Here is an 18751-nt window from a genome sequence, read left to right on the forward strand (position 1 = left end):
TCTCAGCTTTCAATGCTGGACTTCAACTATGTTTTCTAGGATCACTAATGTGTACTCAGATGCATTTGAAAATTTTAATTCTTTAGAAGACTTGACCTCTGAAGCAATTTAACACAGATGTGCATGCCACACCCAGTCATGACACTGTCCTCTTGATTTTAATGTTCCTGTAGAGCTGCCTAGTTTCATCTTGATTTAGAGTATATAGACCTTTCCAATAACTTTTTCATCTTCACCAGTTATCTCTTGTAAATCTAATTTCTGAGATTGTTGACCTACACTGTTTGATTAAAATGGCACTTATACAATTATATTTCCAAATGTATATTACCAGCAAAAATCTGGAGATTTATATCCACATGAGCACTGCCGACCCATAGATATTTTTAAGTGGACTTCTATTAGTCATTTCATACAAGTCATTAAAAATAATGCACTGATTTTATAACTAAGTCTCTAATCATTTAATATTGTCATTTAATGGAACTATAAGTTCTGTCAATATAGAAAATAATTAAATTTCAATATGTATAAAACTATATTGACATATTCATCTTGAATTTAAGAGTAAACACACATATGTGTATGTATGTATAAAATAGCATTTGATTTAGAGTATTCTCAATAAGTACTTACTGATGTCTTGAGATAACTTTCTTAATCAAAAGAAAATTTATCTAAATATTTTATATAACTATATAATTTCTTATTTCTATAGGATATGAGCATTGTGAGGACAAATGCTACAAATCTATAAAACATGGAGAGCTTCAGTAACTTGACTTCTACATTTCCAACTTTCTTGTTGACCGGCATTCCTGGCCTGGAGTCTGTCCATGCCTGGATCTCCATTCCCTTCTGCTGTCTTTATGCCATTGCCCTCTCTGGGAACAGCATGATCCTGTTTGTCATCATCACCCAGCACAGTCTCCATGAGCCCATGTACTATTTCCTCTCCATGCTGTCAGCTGCTGACTTGGGCTTGACTATTTCTACAATGTCAACGACATTAGCTATCTTCTGGTTTAATGCAAGAGAAATCAGTCTAGATAGCTGCATTATCCAGATGTTTTTTCTTCATGGATTTACTTTCATAGAATCTGGGGTGCTGGTGGCCATGGCCTTTGACCGCTTTGTGGCAATCTGTAACCCTCTAAGGTACACTACTATTCTCACTAATTCCAGAATTATTCAGATGGGTTTCTTAATGATTTTACGCACTGTAATATTAATAGTGCCACTACTCTTACTCCTTAAGTCCCTCTCCTTCTGTAAAGCAAATGTCCTTTCCCATTCTTACTGTTACCATCCAGATGTGATTAAATTAGCATGTTCAGATACTCGGGCCAACAACATCTGTGGATTAATTGATCTCATTCTGACCACAGGAGTGGATACACCATGCATTGTCCTGTCTTATACCTTGATCATTCGCTCTGTGCTCAGTATAGCCTCCCCCAAAGAACGGCACAAGGTCTTTAGTACTTGTGTCTCTCACGTTGGGGCGGTTGCCATTTTCTACATCCCCATGATTAGCTTGTCCTTGGTGCATCGCTATGGCCGATCAGCCCCCAAAGTGGTCCATTCAATGATGGCCAATATATACTTGCTTTTGCCCCCTGTGCTCAACCCTGTCATCTATAGTGTGAAAACAAAACAGATTCGCAAGGCTATACTTAGTCTTCTTACAAAATAAACAGAGGTGATCAATTTTGAGAAAAACCTGATAAAAGTTACTTTCACTGTAAAAAGCAACCCTGGTAGGTAACTGCCTGTCAGATATCTTTTATCATTTATTCATTGATTCAACATGTAATAAGCATTTTTGTGTTTTCAGTTATCAAATATACATATGCTATACCTCAGAAATTTTGTAGTCCAATAATGGAAACAGGAAAATATAATAATAAAATAATAAAAATCACATCCCATAGTAATTAACATTTATTATATTCGGTGCCCTGTTAGCTGCTTTTGAGATATACAGGGGTGGGCAAAAATAAGTTTATAGTTGTTCATTTGAAAAAGACATATAGGTTAAATAAATAATAATATTTTAGAAACTTGGTGTTTTGTGTACTTACAACTGTAAACCTACTTTTGCTCACCCCTGTATTCTATTTATTGTTTTAAATGACTCAATGAAATTATTAATATTTTTAAAGATGAAGAAACTGGAGCCTAGAAACATTTACTTATTCATCAAAGGCCAGACATCCATAGAGCAGGGTTTAATCTGAATCCAGGCTTTCTGTGTCTTAGAAGCCATGCTCTTCACTAGTGTTTTGCATACTCTGACGAAAGCATCTAGGAAACATGTTATGAGATCAAAAGTAAACACTAGATCTTCATTTCTATAGATCATGGTTTAAAAAGTCATAATGGCTTCCTTAGTGTATTCTTTAGTTTTCTTCATTAATTACTAATAAAACAAAATATAAGTGCATATATGCTCAAAAAGTAAGCAATCGATCAGTATCTAGTACTTGATAGTCAATAGTTAAAGCTTCAAGAATTAAGGACATTTGGTAATTCGTCACAGGAAATGGGAACTTTGGAAAACTGAAAAGATAGTGTAGTAGTAAAATGTAAGGAAGTTAGGGGCATAGGCTCTTAACCATTTTCTGCAAAAATTGGAATCTAATGAAACCCATTAGCCCTTCTCCACAGAAAAATCACATATAAACACACTCATACTATTTTCCATGAAAGTCAGAGATTTTACAAATGCCATGAAGGACCTACATGGCTCTCAACCAGCCAAAGTAAAGAATCCATTGCTTTCAGCATATAAACAGTTATTCGTAGCTAGACCTAAGCCTTTTGGCTCCTGGAAAGAGACTCACAGAAACCATATCAATTTTAAGAGGCAGGCAGCTTAAAACTCAACTGAATAAATTGGTAGAATAACTCAGAGAAAAATAGAGGTAGGAACCTGATGGGAGTCGCATCAATTTTGTTGTAGTTGAGAAATTAATCAATAGGAGGGATGCTTCATGTATCCCATAAACACTGGGACAGCAGTGTGCTGGAGCTCACACCAGCTTGTGAGAACCCATAGTGTGTATCTCATCTCAACTTTGTTTTCAGTGATGCTTTACAGGCAGCTGAAGTCAGCATTTTGCATATACTAAGGGAAGCAGTAAACTGCAAATGAAGAGGGCATTTGTTTCTTTGTTTGTTTTCAGAGATACAGTTTACCAGCACACCAGTGTCTGGGGTCTACCTTATGTTTGGCCTTGTGAAAAGCAATAGAAAATAAAAGTAAAAATGTATTCCTCTACACTCAAGGAGCTTAAAGTCTAATGTGTGAAGTAGTGACATAGACAAGTTCTAAAATAACACATTAAATGTTGTGATAGTTTATAATACAAAATTATACCCCTTGTTTGCATTGCCATCTGAGTTGAAGTGATTCCAAAGGTAAATGGAGAATAGCATCCTGGCAATTCTGTGGATGAATATAAGTATTGTGTCATCATTTTACTTTTCATGGAAAAATACTCTCCTGAGTTTTAAAATTTATCATCTTAACTGAATCTAGCATTGAAAAATATGAAAACCAAATCTTTTGTTATTTTTTCTTTTGTTTTCTTTATCCATCAGATTTTTTCAAGATGACAATATTTGTATTACTTGCTTAAAAAACATATTTTGCTTGAACAATACTATTTTATAAAGGAAGTGATTAGATTTGGTTTAGAAATGTAGTTGTGCTTCCTGAATTTTTATGTGGGGGACTTTGGTTCTGGTAATTCTACATGCCTGTAAGCTCTTTGGAGCTTCAGCAAGATAAAACACGGAATATTAAAGTTGAGGGACTTTTACTTTCAGATACTTAAAGAGCTACAATTGCGAAGTGTGTTCCTAGATAAATCACACACACACACACACACACACACACACACACACACACACACACACGAAAGGGAAAAAACTCTAAGTATCTATGGAGAACACTAGCTAGAACTGAGCAAGAGAACAAGATGATGGCAAAGGAGAAATCTTCTTGATGTATTTGGGGACTCTTATAAATTGCAAGCAAAATCTTGGATAATTTATTTAGTGTGAATTGTACTGCTGGTTTACAAAATGTCCAGGATACTATATAGACATGTTACTTGGTACAATTCTCAATGAGAATAAACTAATGCTTAGCTTAGTATGTAGAGTAGGCTTGAGGTAAAATTATTTAATTCATATTCTAATAAATTTTAGTAGCTCAAGGAGACACCATTAAAAAGATATTCATAATAGAGTCTTGAGGATCAGAGTAGCTCATTCCATAGGTCACAGGTAGAAATTAAAAAGAGTGACAAGAAAGAAGAAAACATCTGTGTGCATGTGAAGGCATAGCATTGTTTTCCCTATATTTTTCATACACTATGTAATTCTTTTTTTTATTATTAAGGTATTATATGTGTACATATCTTACCATTGCCCCCCTACCCCACTCCCATACATGCCCTCACCCCCCAGTGTTTTGCATCCATTGGTTATGCTTATATGCATGCATACAAGTCCTAAGGTTGATCTCTTATCTCCCCCACCTCTCCCTAACTTTCCCACTGAAATTTGACAGTCTGTTTGATGCTTTACTGCCTCTGTATCTATCTTTTTGTTCATCAGTTTATAATGTTCTTTATTATCCACAAATGTGTGAGATCATGTGGTATTTTTCTTTCATTGACTGGCTTATTTCACTTAGCATAATGTTCTCCAGTTCCATCCTAGTTGCTGCAAATGGTAAGAATTCCTTCTTTATGGCAGCATAGTATTCCATTGTGTAGATGTACCATAGTTTTCTGATCCAGTCATCTGCTGACGGGCACCTACACTATGTAAGTCTTGATTCTTTCATTTATATATCTGTTGTATTCTCTGCCTGTTCTCTCTCTTTAACTGATCCATCTAGTACCCTGCCATCTGATCAATTTATGGGAAAAAATGAATTTAAATGTTTTCTTCAGAAGGATGGACCTACTGAAATCTCTCAGCCTTGAAGTCAGTTACTTTCTTATTTCCTTCATGACCCAGGTTTCCAACCAGGCTTGTATTCTCACCATTTATTTCACACCAGAGCTTAACTTCAAGTTGACTCGTGCTGTTTTCCACTCTTAAGATACCACATGCCTGCCCTTTTTGCTTTTAGTCTACATTGTATTTGTAGTTCCACTCCTTTTATGAACCATTCTTTTGCCCATTGGCTAAAATGACTGAGGAAAATGAGCATGCTGGGATGGGTAAATTATATAAGGCAAGAATCCACCTTAAGGTGTGTTCCATGAGAGGCCCAGAGGACACACCATTCATCAAAGCCATTAGGAATGAGCTGTGAAAGTGATACCACCATCACTAAGAAGTTGAGAAGTGGCTCTTTTCTGTTGACCAGGAATGACAGTAAGAGATGCAATCCCAGAACCAGGCTCTTGAATATGGATGTATATGATGAGGCCTTGACATAATAGAAACCAGATAGCAGTGGTTAATCACCAAAAATCAGGGGGACTGCAATTATCATAAGGACCTACAAGGTCCAAAAGGCAGACAGGAAAGCTGAATGTGCAAATAGTTGTGAAGGTGATTAATAGAGCAGACATCATTGGGGCAAAATAGACAAGCAGCCAACAAGGCGCTAGGTAACATTTACTACAAAAAAAAAAAGACAAATGGGCAAAAAGAAGGAGACTGGAAGAACTATCATACCTTGATGTAAACTTTGTGTTAAGGAAAGACGGCAAAAAACAGTTTTGGTAGAAAGTATCTTACTCTGTAGCGTAATTCTTAACAGGTTAGTAAAAGCCGTTGGGTATCCTCAAGTCAAAGTCACCGGTCAGACAAGTCCTGTGCCCTCCGGGAATGGACCTGCCTGAGTTTCCCTGCCACACTCAGTAGAGTAGGCTTCTCTGTCTGGAGAAGCTCATGGGAAATGTGGCCATCTTCGAATGTGATCATGGATTTAAGAGCTCAGTCACTAAGACTGTTTTTCTCCATTAGTCTAAGGTGTGAAGGGCTCATTTTAATAACCTCCTCATCTCAAATTAAAAGAAAAATATTTAGGGCAATACAAACAGAAGCCAAACAACTGATTCTTGAGACAGAGAAGCCAGAGCAACTAGGCTGCTCAGGAGAAGTTTAAGAGTATGTCATTTCCCGTCTCATGCATCTTCCTTGAAGTTTCCGATGCTCAGGAAATAAAGTAGCAGGGTGAAGGATACATGAGTATTCCTTTTGCAGCTTTTCTGTAACTCAGAAACTATCTTGAAATATAGTGTTAAAAATTCTCATGAGAGAGCATCTGATTGGCCCTGCTTGGATCTGGTGTCTAAGCCTCCAGTATTGATCAATCAGGTTCACGTGTGCAGGGGTGGTGCACTGGGCCGCCCCTTTAAGCTTGTGGCTTATGTCTAACTGCTACACTGTATACCTGAAACTAATGTAATATTGAATGTTGACTGTAATTGAAAATTTTAAAAATGTTTTTAAAGAAAAGAAAGGGGAAATAATTTTGCCATAGACCCATCCAACACCATTCTAATACCCACTCATTATTCACCAATAGAGTGCATTAAGAACATGTGATTAGTGACAAATGTCTTCAAGTCAATAGTCATGATCCTGGGGATTAAATAAATGACTAAACAGAAGAATATTTTCAACTTTAAGTTTCCCTTTTAGCAAAACAGCTCAAGGCAAAAATACCGAGGATTACAAAATCAGTGATTAGATGAATAACAGAACAGTCATATGAAATTGCAAAGTGTAAAGACATTGTTAACATGTCCTATCTTTCCTGCAGGCTTGCAGAGATAAATTCAGATAATTTTGAAGCAAAGATTAAAAAGTAATCAAGATTTAAAATTCTTACTCTGTTAGGCATAGAAATGATAAACTGTCCCTCATGTATAATTTAGATTCTTCATAAAAATTTCCTGTTTTTTATATTAAATAATTACTTATTCTGACAATTACTGTTTTATAAATTTAATTTAATACTAATACTTTGCTACTAAGAACAAATAGTGCTATATATCATTAAAAGTTTAAAAACCTAATAATTCTCAATCTGAGGCAATTTATGAGAATTAAACAAAATATACAAAAATAATTGCATAATATCTATGGTAACTTAAATCTATGTTTCTATATTCATTGCCCTATTTTGTGTTAGTCAGAAAAGAAACCCATTATTCAAACCTAATTTTATAAAGTTATACATTTATTTTTCATTATTTATTCATTCAATGAATATTTGCCAACACCTGCTCTGTAAAAATAAATAAAACATGCTCTCAAAGGACATGTACTCTCACGAAGCATTTCTAACTGTGTCTTCCTATCAAAATAATCCACATGCCCCATCAGTACCTCAAAGTCAGCAGGTTCAAAACCAAATTTATTTTGTTTCATTTATAAAAAAATCGAATTCGTCTGTATATGAGTGAAATTATTTCTGACAATAAAAGATGTAGGTGATTAAAAGATATCCTTCATTAAAAAAGCTTGACCAAATGCTCCTCTGACACCCAGCAACATGTCTTTCTGTTTAAATGTCTAGGCGATCCAAACTAAAAATTTTTATCTCCCTTTGTAACGCCACCCTCTTTTCAGTCAACCAAGTCTAATTTATTGATGTCACCTTTGGCCTTTCTCTCTATCTTTAACATCAGAACTATTACCATATAAACTACGTATCACTTCTTTGATGCTGCACTTTACTAAACTTTCTCATTTCCAACTCCACAATTCTGTGCCTTTAGAACAGTGGGTCTCAACCTTTCTAATGCCGCGACCTTTTAATACAGTTCCTCATGTTGTGGTGACCCCCAACCATAAAATTGAGAACCGCTAGCAGGGTCGCCTAAGACCATCAGAAAACACAGATATTTACATTACGATTCATTAACAGTAGCAAAATTACAGTTATGAAGTAGCAACGAAAAAGATTTTATGGTTGGGGATCACCACAACATGGGGAACTGTATTAAAAGGTCACAGCATTAGAAAGGTTGAGAACCACTGCTTTAGAATCTCTCTTTGCTATCAGCACATCCTTACCAGGGGCCCTACTGCAGGCTCTCCTCATTGCAATTTATTTTCTATGCAATTGTCAGGTTAATCTTATAATGGAATCACAACATTGCTTAAAATAACCTTCTCATGCTGTCCAAATTATAAACAAATTCCATCAGCCAAGAAAACACTAAATCTTAATCCTCTGTATTTTCCTTTTAGAGAGGAAGAAAGAGAGAGAGAGAGAGAGAGAGAGAGAGAGAGAGAGAGAGATGAAAGAGAATCCTTGATCACCTGCCTCCTGCACACCTCACACTGGGGACTGAGCCAGCTGGCAACCCAGGCATATGCCCTGACCAACCAGTAATGGAACCGTGACCTCCTGGTTCATAGGTCGATGCTCAACCTCTGAGCTACACCAGCCCAGCATTTTCCTTAAAATTTTAAGAAATTATCTAGTTCATCATTCTATTTTTCAGATACAGAAACTTATGCCCTTAGCTGTAGTGTCTTTTCTTTGAGCCACACAGTTGGCAGAGCAGTTTTCTGGTTTTCTGGTTGTATAATGGAGGATTCTTAGAACTCTACTATGCACCTCTCAACGATGGAAATGCTTAAACTATATGCTGCCATCTTTGATGAGTCTCTTCTCCCCTCTCTTGTTCCACTTAAGTAAAAATGTATAACAAAATTATAAGTATATTTGCAGTAAACCTAGGGATGCAGATATCTCTTAGAGATCCTGATTTCAGTTTCTTTGGATAAATACCCAGAGGTGAAATACTGGATCACATGGTATGGTAATTCTATTTTTAATTTTCAAGAAACCTTCATACTATTTATTGTAATGGCTGTACCAATTTAAATTCTCACCAACAGTATACCAGAATTCCCTAATCTCCACATGCTCAGCAACATTTGTTACCTTTTCTTTTTAATAATAGGCAGTTTAAGCAAGTGTGAGGTGATATTGTGATTTTGATCTCCATTTCTCTGATAGTGAACACCTTTGCATGTATCTGTTGGCCTATAGTTAACAATACTATAGTATATACTTAAATTTGATAAGAGAGTGGTTCTTACCACAACATAATAATACTAGAGGCCCGGTGCATGAATTCGTGCACCAGTGGGGTCCCTCGGCCTGGCCTGCAGGATTGGGCCAAAACTGGCTCTCCGACATCCCCCGAGGGGTCCCAGATTGCAAGAGGGCACAGGCCAGGCCGAGGGAACCCCAATGGTGCACGATCAGGGCCAGGGAGGAATGCAGGAGGTTGGCCAGCTGGGGAGGGATCTTGGGAGGGCTCCAGGACATGTCCGGCCCATCTCGCTCAGTCCCGATTGGCCAGACCCCAGCAGCAAGCTAACCTACTAGTTGGAGCATCTGCCCTCTAGAGGTCAGTGCATGTCATAGCGAGCAGTTGAGCAACCTTAGCATATCATTATTATATTACACTTTGGTTGAACAGCCGACCGGACGACTGGACACTCAGCATATTAGGCTTTTATTATATAGGATAATAATAAATATAATAATAGAGGGGTAGGAGGAAACTGAGAGGTGATAGATATGTTTATGGCCTTGATGGTTACATGGTTGTACACTTATCCCCAAACTTATCAAGTTGTGTACACTATATACACAGTTTTTATATGTCAATCATACTGCAATAAAGTAGTTAAGATAAGATTTCTATGCAAGTTCTACAAAATAAGCTTTCTACACTCACCAGCAATATTTATTCCCCCCTGTAATACTGACTGATGTGTTAGTAGCTAGTTTAATACTCATAGCTCATTCTCTGTGTCCTCAATGCCCCCAGTAAGTGAACTGTAGGCTACTTGTTTTTTTTTCTCAATCATAATTATTGTAATGGAAATTTATACAGTATATTAAAATATGGTTTATGAAAGGAGGATAATATGGAATTCAAATTTACAGAACTACATTAAAAGGCCCTAACTCTACATCAAATGATTACAAATAAATCACATATATAAATTTTAGGTTGAAAGAAAATGTTCAGTGTAGGTTAAAATTATTTTTATGACTTGTATATGTAACCAACTTTATTAAATAGTTAACCTAACCATCAACCAAATAAAGTTGAATAAAATGACTTCTGTTTTGCTGGTCTATACAATTCTCTTTTCTAAAGCATGAAATAGATCTTCAAGTGTAAGGAATAAATTAACTCAATTAACCACTGACTTTGTGTTAAGCACTGTGTTCATGAATAAATGGCAGGTAAATAAAACATGTTTGCTTTAGCCTCAACAGCCAAGACTAAAGAAGATAATGTACCTGAAATTACTTGGCAAACATTAATCACTATACAGATGTTAATTAATGTAATCCTTGAGAACCAACCTGGAAGTTGCTTCTACTTGACCTCCCATCCTGTCTGATTTTCCTTCTTCTATTAAAAAGGGAACCCCCATGAAGCCCCTTGACTTTTCATTTCTATTTTACTGCTTGTTTCTGATTGTTAATATCCATTTGCTCATGTTAACAAACATTAATGCATATGTACTAGATACCTGAAATTATGCTACTACCTAGAGATACTTTCAAAGCATCTGCCATTCCACATAGTTGTACACACACACACACACAAAAAAAAACCTATTTAATAGATTATTTACAAGAGACACATAGTAGAATAAAATTCGGAACTAGATTCTGGGACTTCTTCTTGAACGTTGTGTATCCATGTTTAAAATAATGATTCCGTTTTATTTTTAATTAAAACATGTAAACATAGAGTCACAATGTCATTATGGTTTTTTCTTTGTTTGCCCCCCCACCAACTTATCTGAGCACCCACATTTCCTAGTGCCAACTAACTCACCCAGGGGGGCAGACAGGTGAAGCACAACAGAATGATGCATAAATCCCAAAGGTATTTTTATTTCAATTAGGTAAATGGCAACATCATCATGGTCCCTTATAAAAATTTTCCCTTCATAGTGGCAAATGGGTGACCTTCGTTTAACTCACTCTAAATAAGGGTAAGAGAAGTCTAAAGGCCAAGGCAAGTAGCTGCTCTCAGATCAGAAATGGTACTTGTTTGTGTCTAGAATAAGATGTGTCTGGTGACTTTAAGCTGCATTATGAATAATTTAGCTTGGGTAAACAAGAGAAAAAATTTTTTGGAAGTTAATGACAATAATTCACCTTGTTGTCTGGCATTGCTCTTTCAACATCTATATTTTTATTCCTTCTAATTTTCCACAGCTTGAAAGGTAAGACCCTCCCTCCCCTCTTATCCCTGGTCTCTAACCTCCAAACCCTCCTTGCTTCTGATTATACTTACTCTCCACTGTTTTGTTCACTTCCATGAGCCTGATACCTATTAAGAAATTCCAAATGCCAAAAAAACTACAATTTGTTAGTCACAAAATAGCCCTGGAAATGTAAAGTACAGCATAGGGAATATAGTTAATAATATAATAACTATGTATGGTATCAGGTGGGTACTGGAAATATTGGGAGGACCACTTTGTAAAGTATCTGATGATCTAACCACTATGTTGTACAACAGAAACTAATACAAAAATATTGAATGTAAGCTGTAATTAAAATTAAAGAAAAGAAATTTCAAATCCCATATAAATGTTTTGTTTTCATCTGTTTAGCTAATTATAGCAAAAACTGTGCTTATTGTCAAAGGAACTAATAAGTTGAAAACATAAATGTTATTTATCTCTAATAACCATAGGATATAGCAATTTGCTCTAGGCTTTTTTTTAGTACAATAAGAAATAAGGTCAATTTCAAATTTAAGGAATTTATCACAATATCTCATATGTACTATATTAATCTGTCTATAATTATCTATTACCTTGAAAATAAAAGGTTATTTTAAGGGTTAAGTATATAAAATTGACCTAATTATTGAAATAAGAAATTATTGAAGGAAATATATATATTTATACACACACATCATATGCACACTAGCAGCAGTGGCTGTTATTATCACTATTTGTAATTTCTGAGAAATTAAATTGTTAATTTAAAAGAAAGCAAGTCTGCCGAAACCGGTTTGGCTCAGTGGATAGAGCGTCAGCCAGCGGACTCAAGGGTCCCAGGTTCGATTCCGGTCAAGGGCATGTACCTTGGTTGCGGGAGCATCCCCAGTAGGGGGTGTGCAGGAGGCAGCTGATCGATGTTTCTCTCTCATCAATGTTTCTAACTCTCTATCCCTCTCTCTTCCTCTCTGTAAAAAATCAATAAAATATATTTTAAAAAATAAATAAATAAATAAAGGAAAACAAGTCTTTTGTATTTGAATAAATAATGGTAAATGAACCTTTTACCTAATTACTCTCCACCATGTAAGAGTGCAGTTTTCTTTTAAATCAACAATCCTTACTAATCTTTGTTATTTAATTGATTAAAAACAATTGTTTTAATTAATATTCCTTTGGCTGATGGTAAAATCAAATATTCTTCCTGTATTACTAGCAGTTCTTCTTTGGGGAATTCCATTTTTAATGTATTTTACTTATTTATTTTTTTTTTTCCTGTTTTACAGTAAGCAATTTATTCAACTGAGTGTTGTATGTGCTTTAATTGTGTCTCCCAGTTCATAATTATTCTTTTAATTCTGTGGAATTAAAGGTTTTTTTAAACAATAAAATAATTCTTTGTATTTTATCAAATCAAATATATCAATCTGTACCTCTATGGTTTATATCTTTCATGTTATCATTAGAAAATTCTTTCTCACTCAAGGATTATATAAATATTTCCCTGGTTTTTAAAAAATTTTCACCTGAGGAATATGTCTTCACTGATTTTAGAGAGGGAGAAAGGGAGAGAGAGAAACAAACATCAATGTGAGAGAGAAACATTGATTGCTTGCCTCCCATATGAACGAAAGTGGGAATCAAATCCAAAACCTAGGTATGTGCCCTGACTGGAATCAAACCTTTAGGTGTAGGGACAATGCTTCACCAACTGAGCTACCCAGCCACAGTTTACCTGATTTTAATTTAAGTTGCATGTGGTTTATACATGAGTAAATATTTAACCATCAGGAAATAATTTAAATATATATTGTGGTGTATGCTTTATTATATTTTTCCAAATGGAATTTACCCAACTTTATTTATTCAATAACTTACTGTATTACTACTGGTTTATGAAGCTTCCTTTATATTTCACTAAATGTTTATGTAGGCCTCTCCCTGTACTTTTAATTCTGTCCCAGGGTTGTATTTGTTTCCAAAAAGGTACTAAATTATTGTAATTCTATTGGAAGTGAATTCTTATGTATGTAGTCTCTGAGAAGAGATGGCTCCCTGCTAAGTTAAAATGAATTTTCACTTCAAATCTGAGTTTAATTGTTCTAAAATTCCAAGACAAAATTAGTGAATTATTTGTTTAGACCAAGTCATACTCCTGGTTAAATAGAATATTCCAGGAAAAGCAAATAAAATGTAAGTAAATTAGCAAGAACATATTCAATATCTATGAAAAGCATAAAATTCTACTAAGCAATTAGCTAAAAATAACCCCTTCTTCTCATGAGACCATATTAATAAGTACAAACTTATAATCTAGTTGAAGTATAAAAATAAAATAAAATATTGATAAGAGTACAAGATATTAAGTGGTAAGTACCAAATAAATGTAGCTAAGTAAATTGAACTTAATTAAATATCTTATTTCAGTGATGAATCTCACAGATAAAATATTAAGTGAAAGAAGCAAGATACAAATAATATATATATATATCAAGATGAAGAACAGAGAAAAGTATTTATGCTAATAGAAGTCAGAAGAATGGTTACTATAGAAAAGGACATTGTTGAGGATGAGGTGTTAGGAAGTCTCCTGGGTTGGTGGTAATATCTTTTAATATATTTTATTGATTTTTTACAGAGAAGAAGGGAGAGGGATAGATAGTTAGAAACTTATATGAGAGAGAAACATCAATCAGCTGCCTCCTGCATATTTCCCACTGGAGATGTGCCCACAACCAAGGTACTTGCCCTTGACCAGAATCAAACCTGGGACCTTTCAGTCCACAGGCTGACACTCTATCCACTGAGGCAAACTGGTTAGGGCTGGTAGTAATATTTTATCAGTTGATCTTGGAAGGTATTCCAGGAGTGTATACAGATGTCAAACTTCATTGAGCTGTACTCTAAAGTTCTGTGAACTAAATGTATATCAACTAAAAATAATTTTGAAATTCTAAATTTAGAAAGTCAAGATCTTATAAGAGAATTTTGCCTCTTCAGACCATAATGTCATTCTACCATAACTCTACTCTCCCTACGTTCCTCTTGACTGGAGTCCCTGGACTTGAATGGGCCCATGCCTGGATCTCCATCCCCTTCTGCTGCCTCTATTTAACTGCCCTCTCTGGGAATACCTTGATCCTGTTTGTAGTCCTCACTGAGCCAAGCCTCCATGAGCCTATGTACTATTTCCTCTCCATGTTGTCCACCACTGACATTGGCTTATGCATCTCTACACTGGTAACAGTACTGGGAATATTCTGGGTCAATGCACGAGAAATCAGCTTGAATGCTTGCTTATCACAGATGTTCTTCATTCACCTCTTCACCTTCATGGAATCCTCAGTGCTCCTGGCTATGGCCTTTGATCGTTTTGTGGCCATTTCTAACCCCTTGAGATATGCTACCATTCTAACTCATGCAAGGATTGCACAGATTGGCATGGCGGTCATTACCAGGGGGACTGTCATTCTGACACCACTAGTCCTACTTCTTAAGCGTCTATCATTCTGCCACAGCCACGTGCTCCATCACTCCTACTGCTTCCACCCTGATGTGATGAAGCTCTCGTGTTCAGATACAAAGATCAATAGTGCATTTGGACTATTTGCAATTATCTCTACTGCTGGAGTGGACTCTATCTTTATCCTGCTTTCCTATGTCTTGATCATTCGCTCAGTTCTCAACATTGCATCCCCAGAGGAGAGGAAAAAGGCCTTCAGCACCTGCATTTCTCATATCACTGCTGTGGCCATATTCTACATCCCTTTGATCAGCCTGTCTTTTGTTCACAGATTTGGAAAACGTGCTCCACCCTTTGTGCCCACACTCATTGCTAATTTATACTTGCTTATTCCCCCTGTGATGAATCCCATCATCTATAGTGTGAAAACAAAGCAGATTCAAAAAGCTATGCTCAAACTTCTCTGTTCCAAGAGAACTCATATTTAACAGTCATTGCTCCCTTAAAAACCCATCTCAAAGTCAATGAAAATTTATCACAAATCAGAGTTATAAACCTATGCAACTTTAGAGTTGTATGGAACTAGAAATTATCCAAATTAAACATATCTACAATGTAGCTAATCCTACTTAAGGTAATCATTTTCTGGACCAAAATACTAACTCAGATTCTCACTACCTCTCAGTTACCCTATTCCCATAAATGACTAACTGACCGCCCATCTGTACACTGTTTCTGCCAAAAACTACCTGTCATTCATTTTGAATTAACTTTCCAAATGTCCAGCTCAAATAAAATTTAAAAACAAACCAATAAGCATCTCTTCCATGTTTATTTCTCATCCAACAACTAAATAAAGCATTAACTCTTGTCTGTGATAAAGTCCTCCATAATTTAGGTTCAACGTCCCTTTAAAGTTTATCTACCTCTTTCTTTTTTCACACACTCTGCAGTCTAAGAAAACCAGTCTGCTAACTGCTTTGTCATGCAGCTTTCCTAATAGTGGGCTTTCCTCTTGACATCAACCTTGACACCCACTCCTTCACCTTGAAATACTACACGTGCCAAGGCTCATCTTTAAATATCTTCTTCATTAAATTTTCATTACTGCTTCAATTATATCTGATCTTTCCTTCTCATAATTTGCCTGTTATGGTGATTTCTCTGTATCTATTTTTTTTCCCTTTCTGTGTTTTTGACTATATGTTGTATATACATACTAGTAGTAGTTCTGGTATTATTTCCATAAAGCTGTAAATTCCCTAAATTAGAAATTATCTGTATTTTCTCTGATGCTGCTACAATACCTAAAAGTATATCTTCCACATAGCAGATAGTCAATGATAGTTGTTAAATTGAACTGAACATAAGAGACTATCAAATAGCCAGCCATCTGAATAATTTTAGTGATAAGTCATTCAATTCAATGTTTGGCATGTGAAAAATAAGAAATTTTTCTTATAACCTATTTCAGCTTTTCTGTCTATATTATCTAGCAATTGATCATAGCTCTGACCATATAGGCAAAGGCCAATTTTGGGGCCTGAGATCTCAATCTCAGGAACTTATCCCTGTTTGCATAAAGCCCAATTTGATTAAGAATAATTCAACTCATTTTTTCATGAATAAATGTTTTTCAGAACTATTATGTAATTTTAATTTTTTTTCAGGTGCCAAAGATAAAAACTAATGCTTACTCACTCTTTGCTCCTGCATCCAATAAATCTGTATTTTCTTTCTATTATAACAACAAAATATATCTTCCTCTCCATTTTTAGACGTAGTCTAGGACACTAAAATCTTTCAACTAAGTCACAGTTTTCTTATACGTTTCTTGGTCTCCAATCTTGTCTCTTTTCCTCCTTCTATTTTTTCATAAAAACACTCAGAAAAAAAGGCTTTCAAATTAAATTTTAATTATATTAGAAATAATAAATATGTTCTCATTAATAAGAGATTTTATAGAAAAGACCAAAGTCCTCCTTGATATATTCCCTCAAGTCCAATCTTTCTAATTTCTCCATAGCAAATCACTTCATAAGTTTGATATTTATCCCACCTTTTTATACAGTCATATCCATAGGTATGGGAAATATAAAATTTAAAGCAAAATTTATCAACTGTATTTCAAACAGTAACAAAATTCCTTAAGGATACTTTGCCTATTATCTCAAGAACTACGTTAAAACCAATAAGAGAAACTTGCTCATTACTCAAAAGAAGTGAGCCATGATAAAATTAAATTATAAATTAATAACAAAAATTTGGAAATTCACAAATATTTGAAAATTAAACAATACATTCATAATCAATAGTCCAAAAAAGAAATCATAGAGGAAATCAGAAAAAATTTTGAGATGAATGAAAGTGTGAGGTGAAATGAAAGAGTGCTTATAGGAAAATATATAGCCTTAAATGCCTATATTGAATAAAGAAATATCTAAAATCAATTACCTAAACCTCCACTTTAAGATTCTTAGGGGAGGGGGAATACTAAAGTCAAGAAAAATGAAAATAATAATAATAATTGTATTGGTGGAAATTAATGAAATAGAGAATTGAAAAAAAAACAATAAATACAATCAATAAAACCAAAAGTTTGTTTCTTTGCATAAATTTACAGCTGGTCCCAAAATACGTATTGAATATTAAGACACCTAGTGCTAGGACTGACCAGCAGACCCTGAAAGATGGAATGATTACCCTGACACACGTTTCTATGAAAGAGAGGGCTAAAGGACTGCCTGGCTAAAGAAACCAGACAGCCCCATTCACCTGCCTCCTTAGGCTTTTATTGTAGCAACAGCTTGAACTAAAATTAACCTCTAGATACTATCAGCAGGGTAAAGTATCCTTGAGAAAACACATGCATCTGTAGTGTTTTTTAAACAAGGTTGTGTCTAAAGACTAAACATAGAGATTCCAGTAAAACACCCAAGGGCTCAGACTTATTTGGAAAAGTCAAGGCCCCCGTCCTTTCGGAGAATCCTCCTTACAGACTTTCCAACCAAATCCCATGCTTCCCCACAACCTAGAATAGCCAAAATCATCTTGGGGGGTGGAATGGGGAGCCGAAGAGCAAAGTCGGAGAATTCACACTTAACAATTTCAAATTTTACTACAAAGCTATAGTCATCCAGACAATGTGGTTCTGAACAGGATAGATATAAAGATCAATGGAATAGAATTGCGAATACAAAAATAAACTTTCACATTTCTTGTTAGTTTTTTTTTAATTTTTTTAATTTCAGAGAGGAAGGGAAAGAGAGAGAGAGAGAGAGAGAGAGAGAGAGAGAGAGAGAGAGAGAGAGACATCAGTGAGGAGAAAGAATAATTTATTGGCTGTCTCCTACATGCCCCATACAGGGGATCGAGCCCCCAAACTGGGCATGTGCCCTGAATGGGAATTGAACTGTGACCTCCTGGTTCATAGGTTGATGCTCAACCACTGAGCCACCGTGACTGGGATCTTGTTGAGTTTTGACACAGGTGCCAAGACACTTCAATGAGGAAAAAATAGTATTTTTAGCAAATGGTTCTGCTACCCAAATGTTCATTAACTAAAAAATAGCTATATACTACATGATAGATTCATACAATGGAATACTATTTGCCAATGAAAAAAATAACACCATTAAATGAATGACCCTTTGAAAATATTATGCTAATTTAAAAAGCTAGTATCAAAACATCACATATTTTTATAAGATGTCCAAAATAGGCAAATTTATGGAGACAGAAAGTAGATTAGTAATGTCTGGGGCTGAGTGTGATGGAAGGTAATGAGATATGACAGCTCATGGGTACAGAGCTCCATTTGTGGATTATGAAAGTGATCTAGCTGGCTGATGTCGCTCAGTGGTTGAGTGTGACCCATGAACCATGAATCTGTTTGCTTCCCAGTCCGGACACATGCCATGGTTGCAGGCTTAATCCTCGGGCCATGCAGGAGGCAGCCATCAATCATCTCTCTTATCATTAACGTTTTTATCTCTCTCTCTCTCTCTCTCTCCCTTCTCTCTG

The 18751-nt window shown here is 35.5% G+C and overlaps 2 protein-coding genes across 2 annotated transcripts; both read left to right on the forward strand.

The window, feature by feature from the left end:
• Positions 1–760: 760 nt before the first annotated feature.
• LOC307109614 (olfactory receptor 51F1-like) lies at positions 761–1696 on the forward strand (the record flags this gene model as incomplete). Its single annotated transcript, XM_079788431.1, has 1 exon — positions 761–1696. The coding sequence occupies one exon, from the start codon at positions 761–763 to the stop codon at positions 1694–1696; it is 936 nt and encodes a 311-aa protein (XP_079644557.1).
• Positions 1697–14271: 12575 nt separating this feature from the next.
• On the forward strand, positions 14272–15216 carry LOC307109588 (olfactory receptor OR51C1-like; the record flags this gene model as incomplete). Its single annotated transcript, XM_079788401.1, has 1 exon — positions 14272–15216. The coding sequence occupies one exon, from the start codon at positions 14272–14274 to the stop codon at positions 15214–15216; it is 945 nt and encodes a 314-aa protein (XP_079644527.1).
• Between the last annotated feature and the right edge of the window lie 3535 nt (positions 15217–18751).

Source organism: Cnephaeus nilssonii (genome assembly GCF_951640355.1).
Source record: "Cnephaeus nilssonii genome assembly, chromosome: 13".
Taxonomy (NCBI): domain Eukaryota; kingdom Metazoa; phylum Chordata; class Mammalia; order Chiroptera; family Vespertilionidae; genus Cnephaeus; species Cnephaeus nilssonii.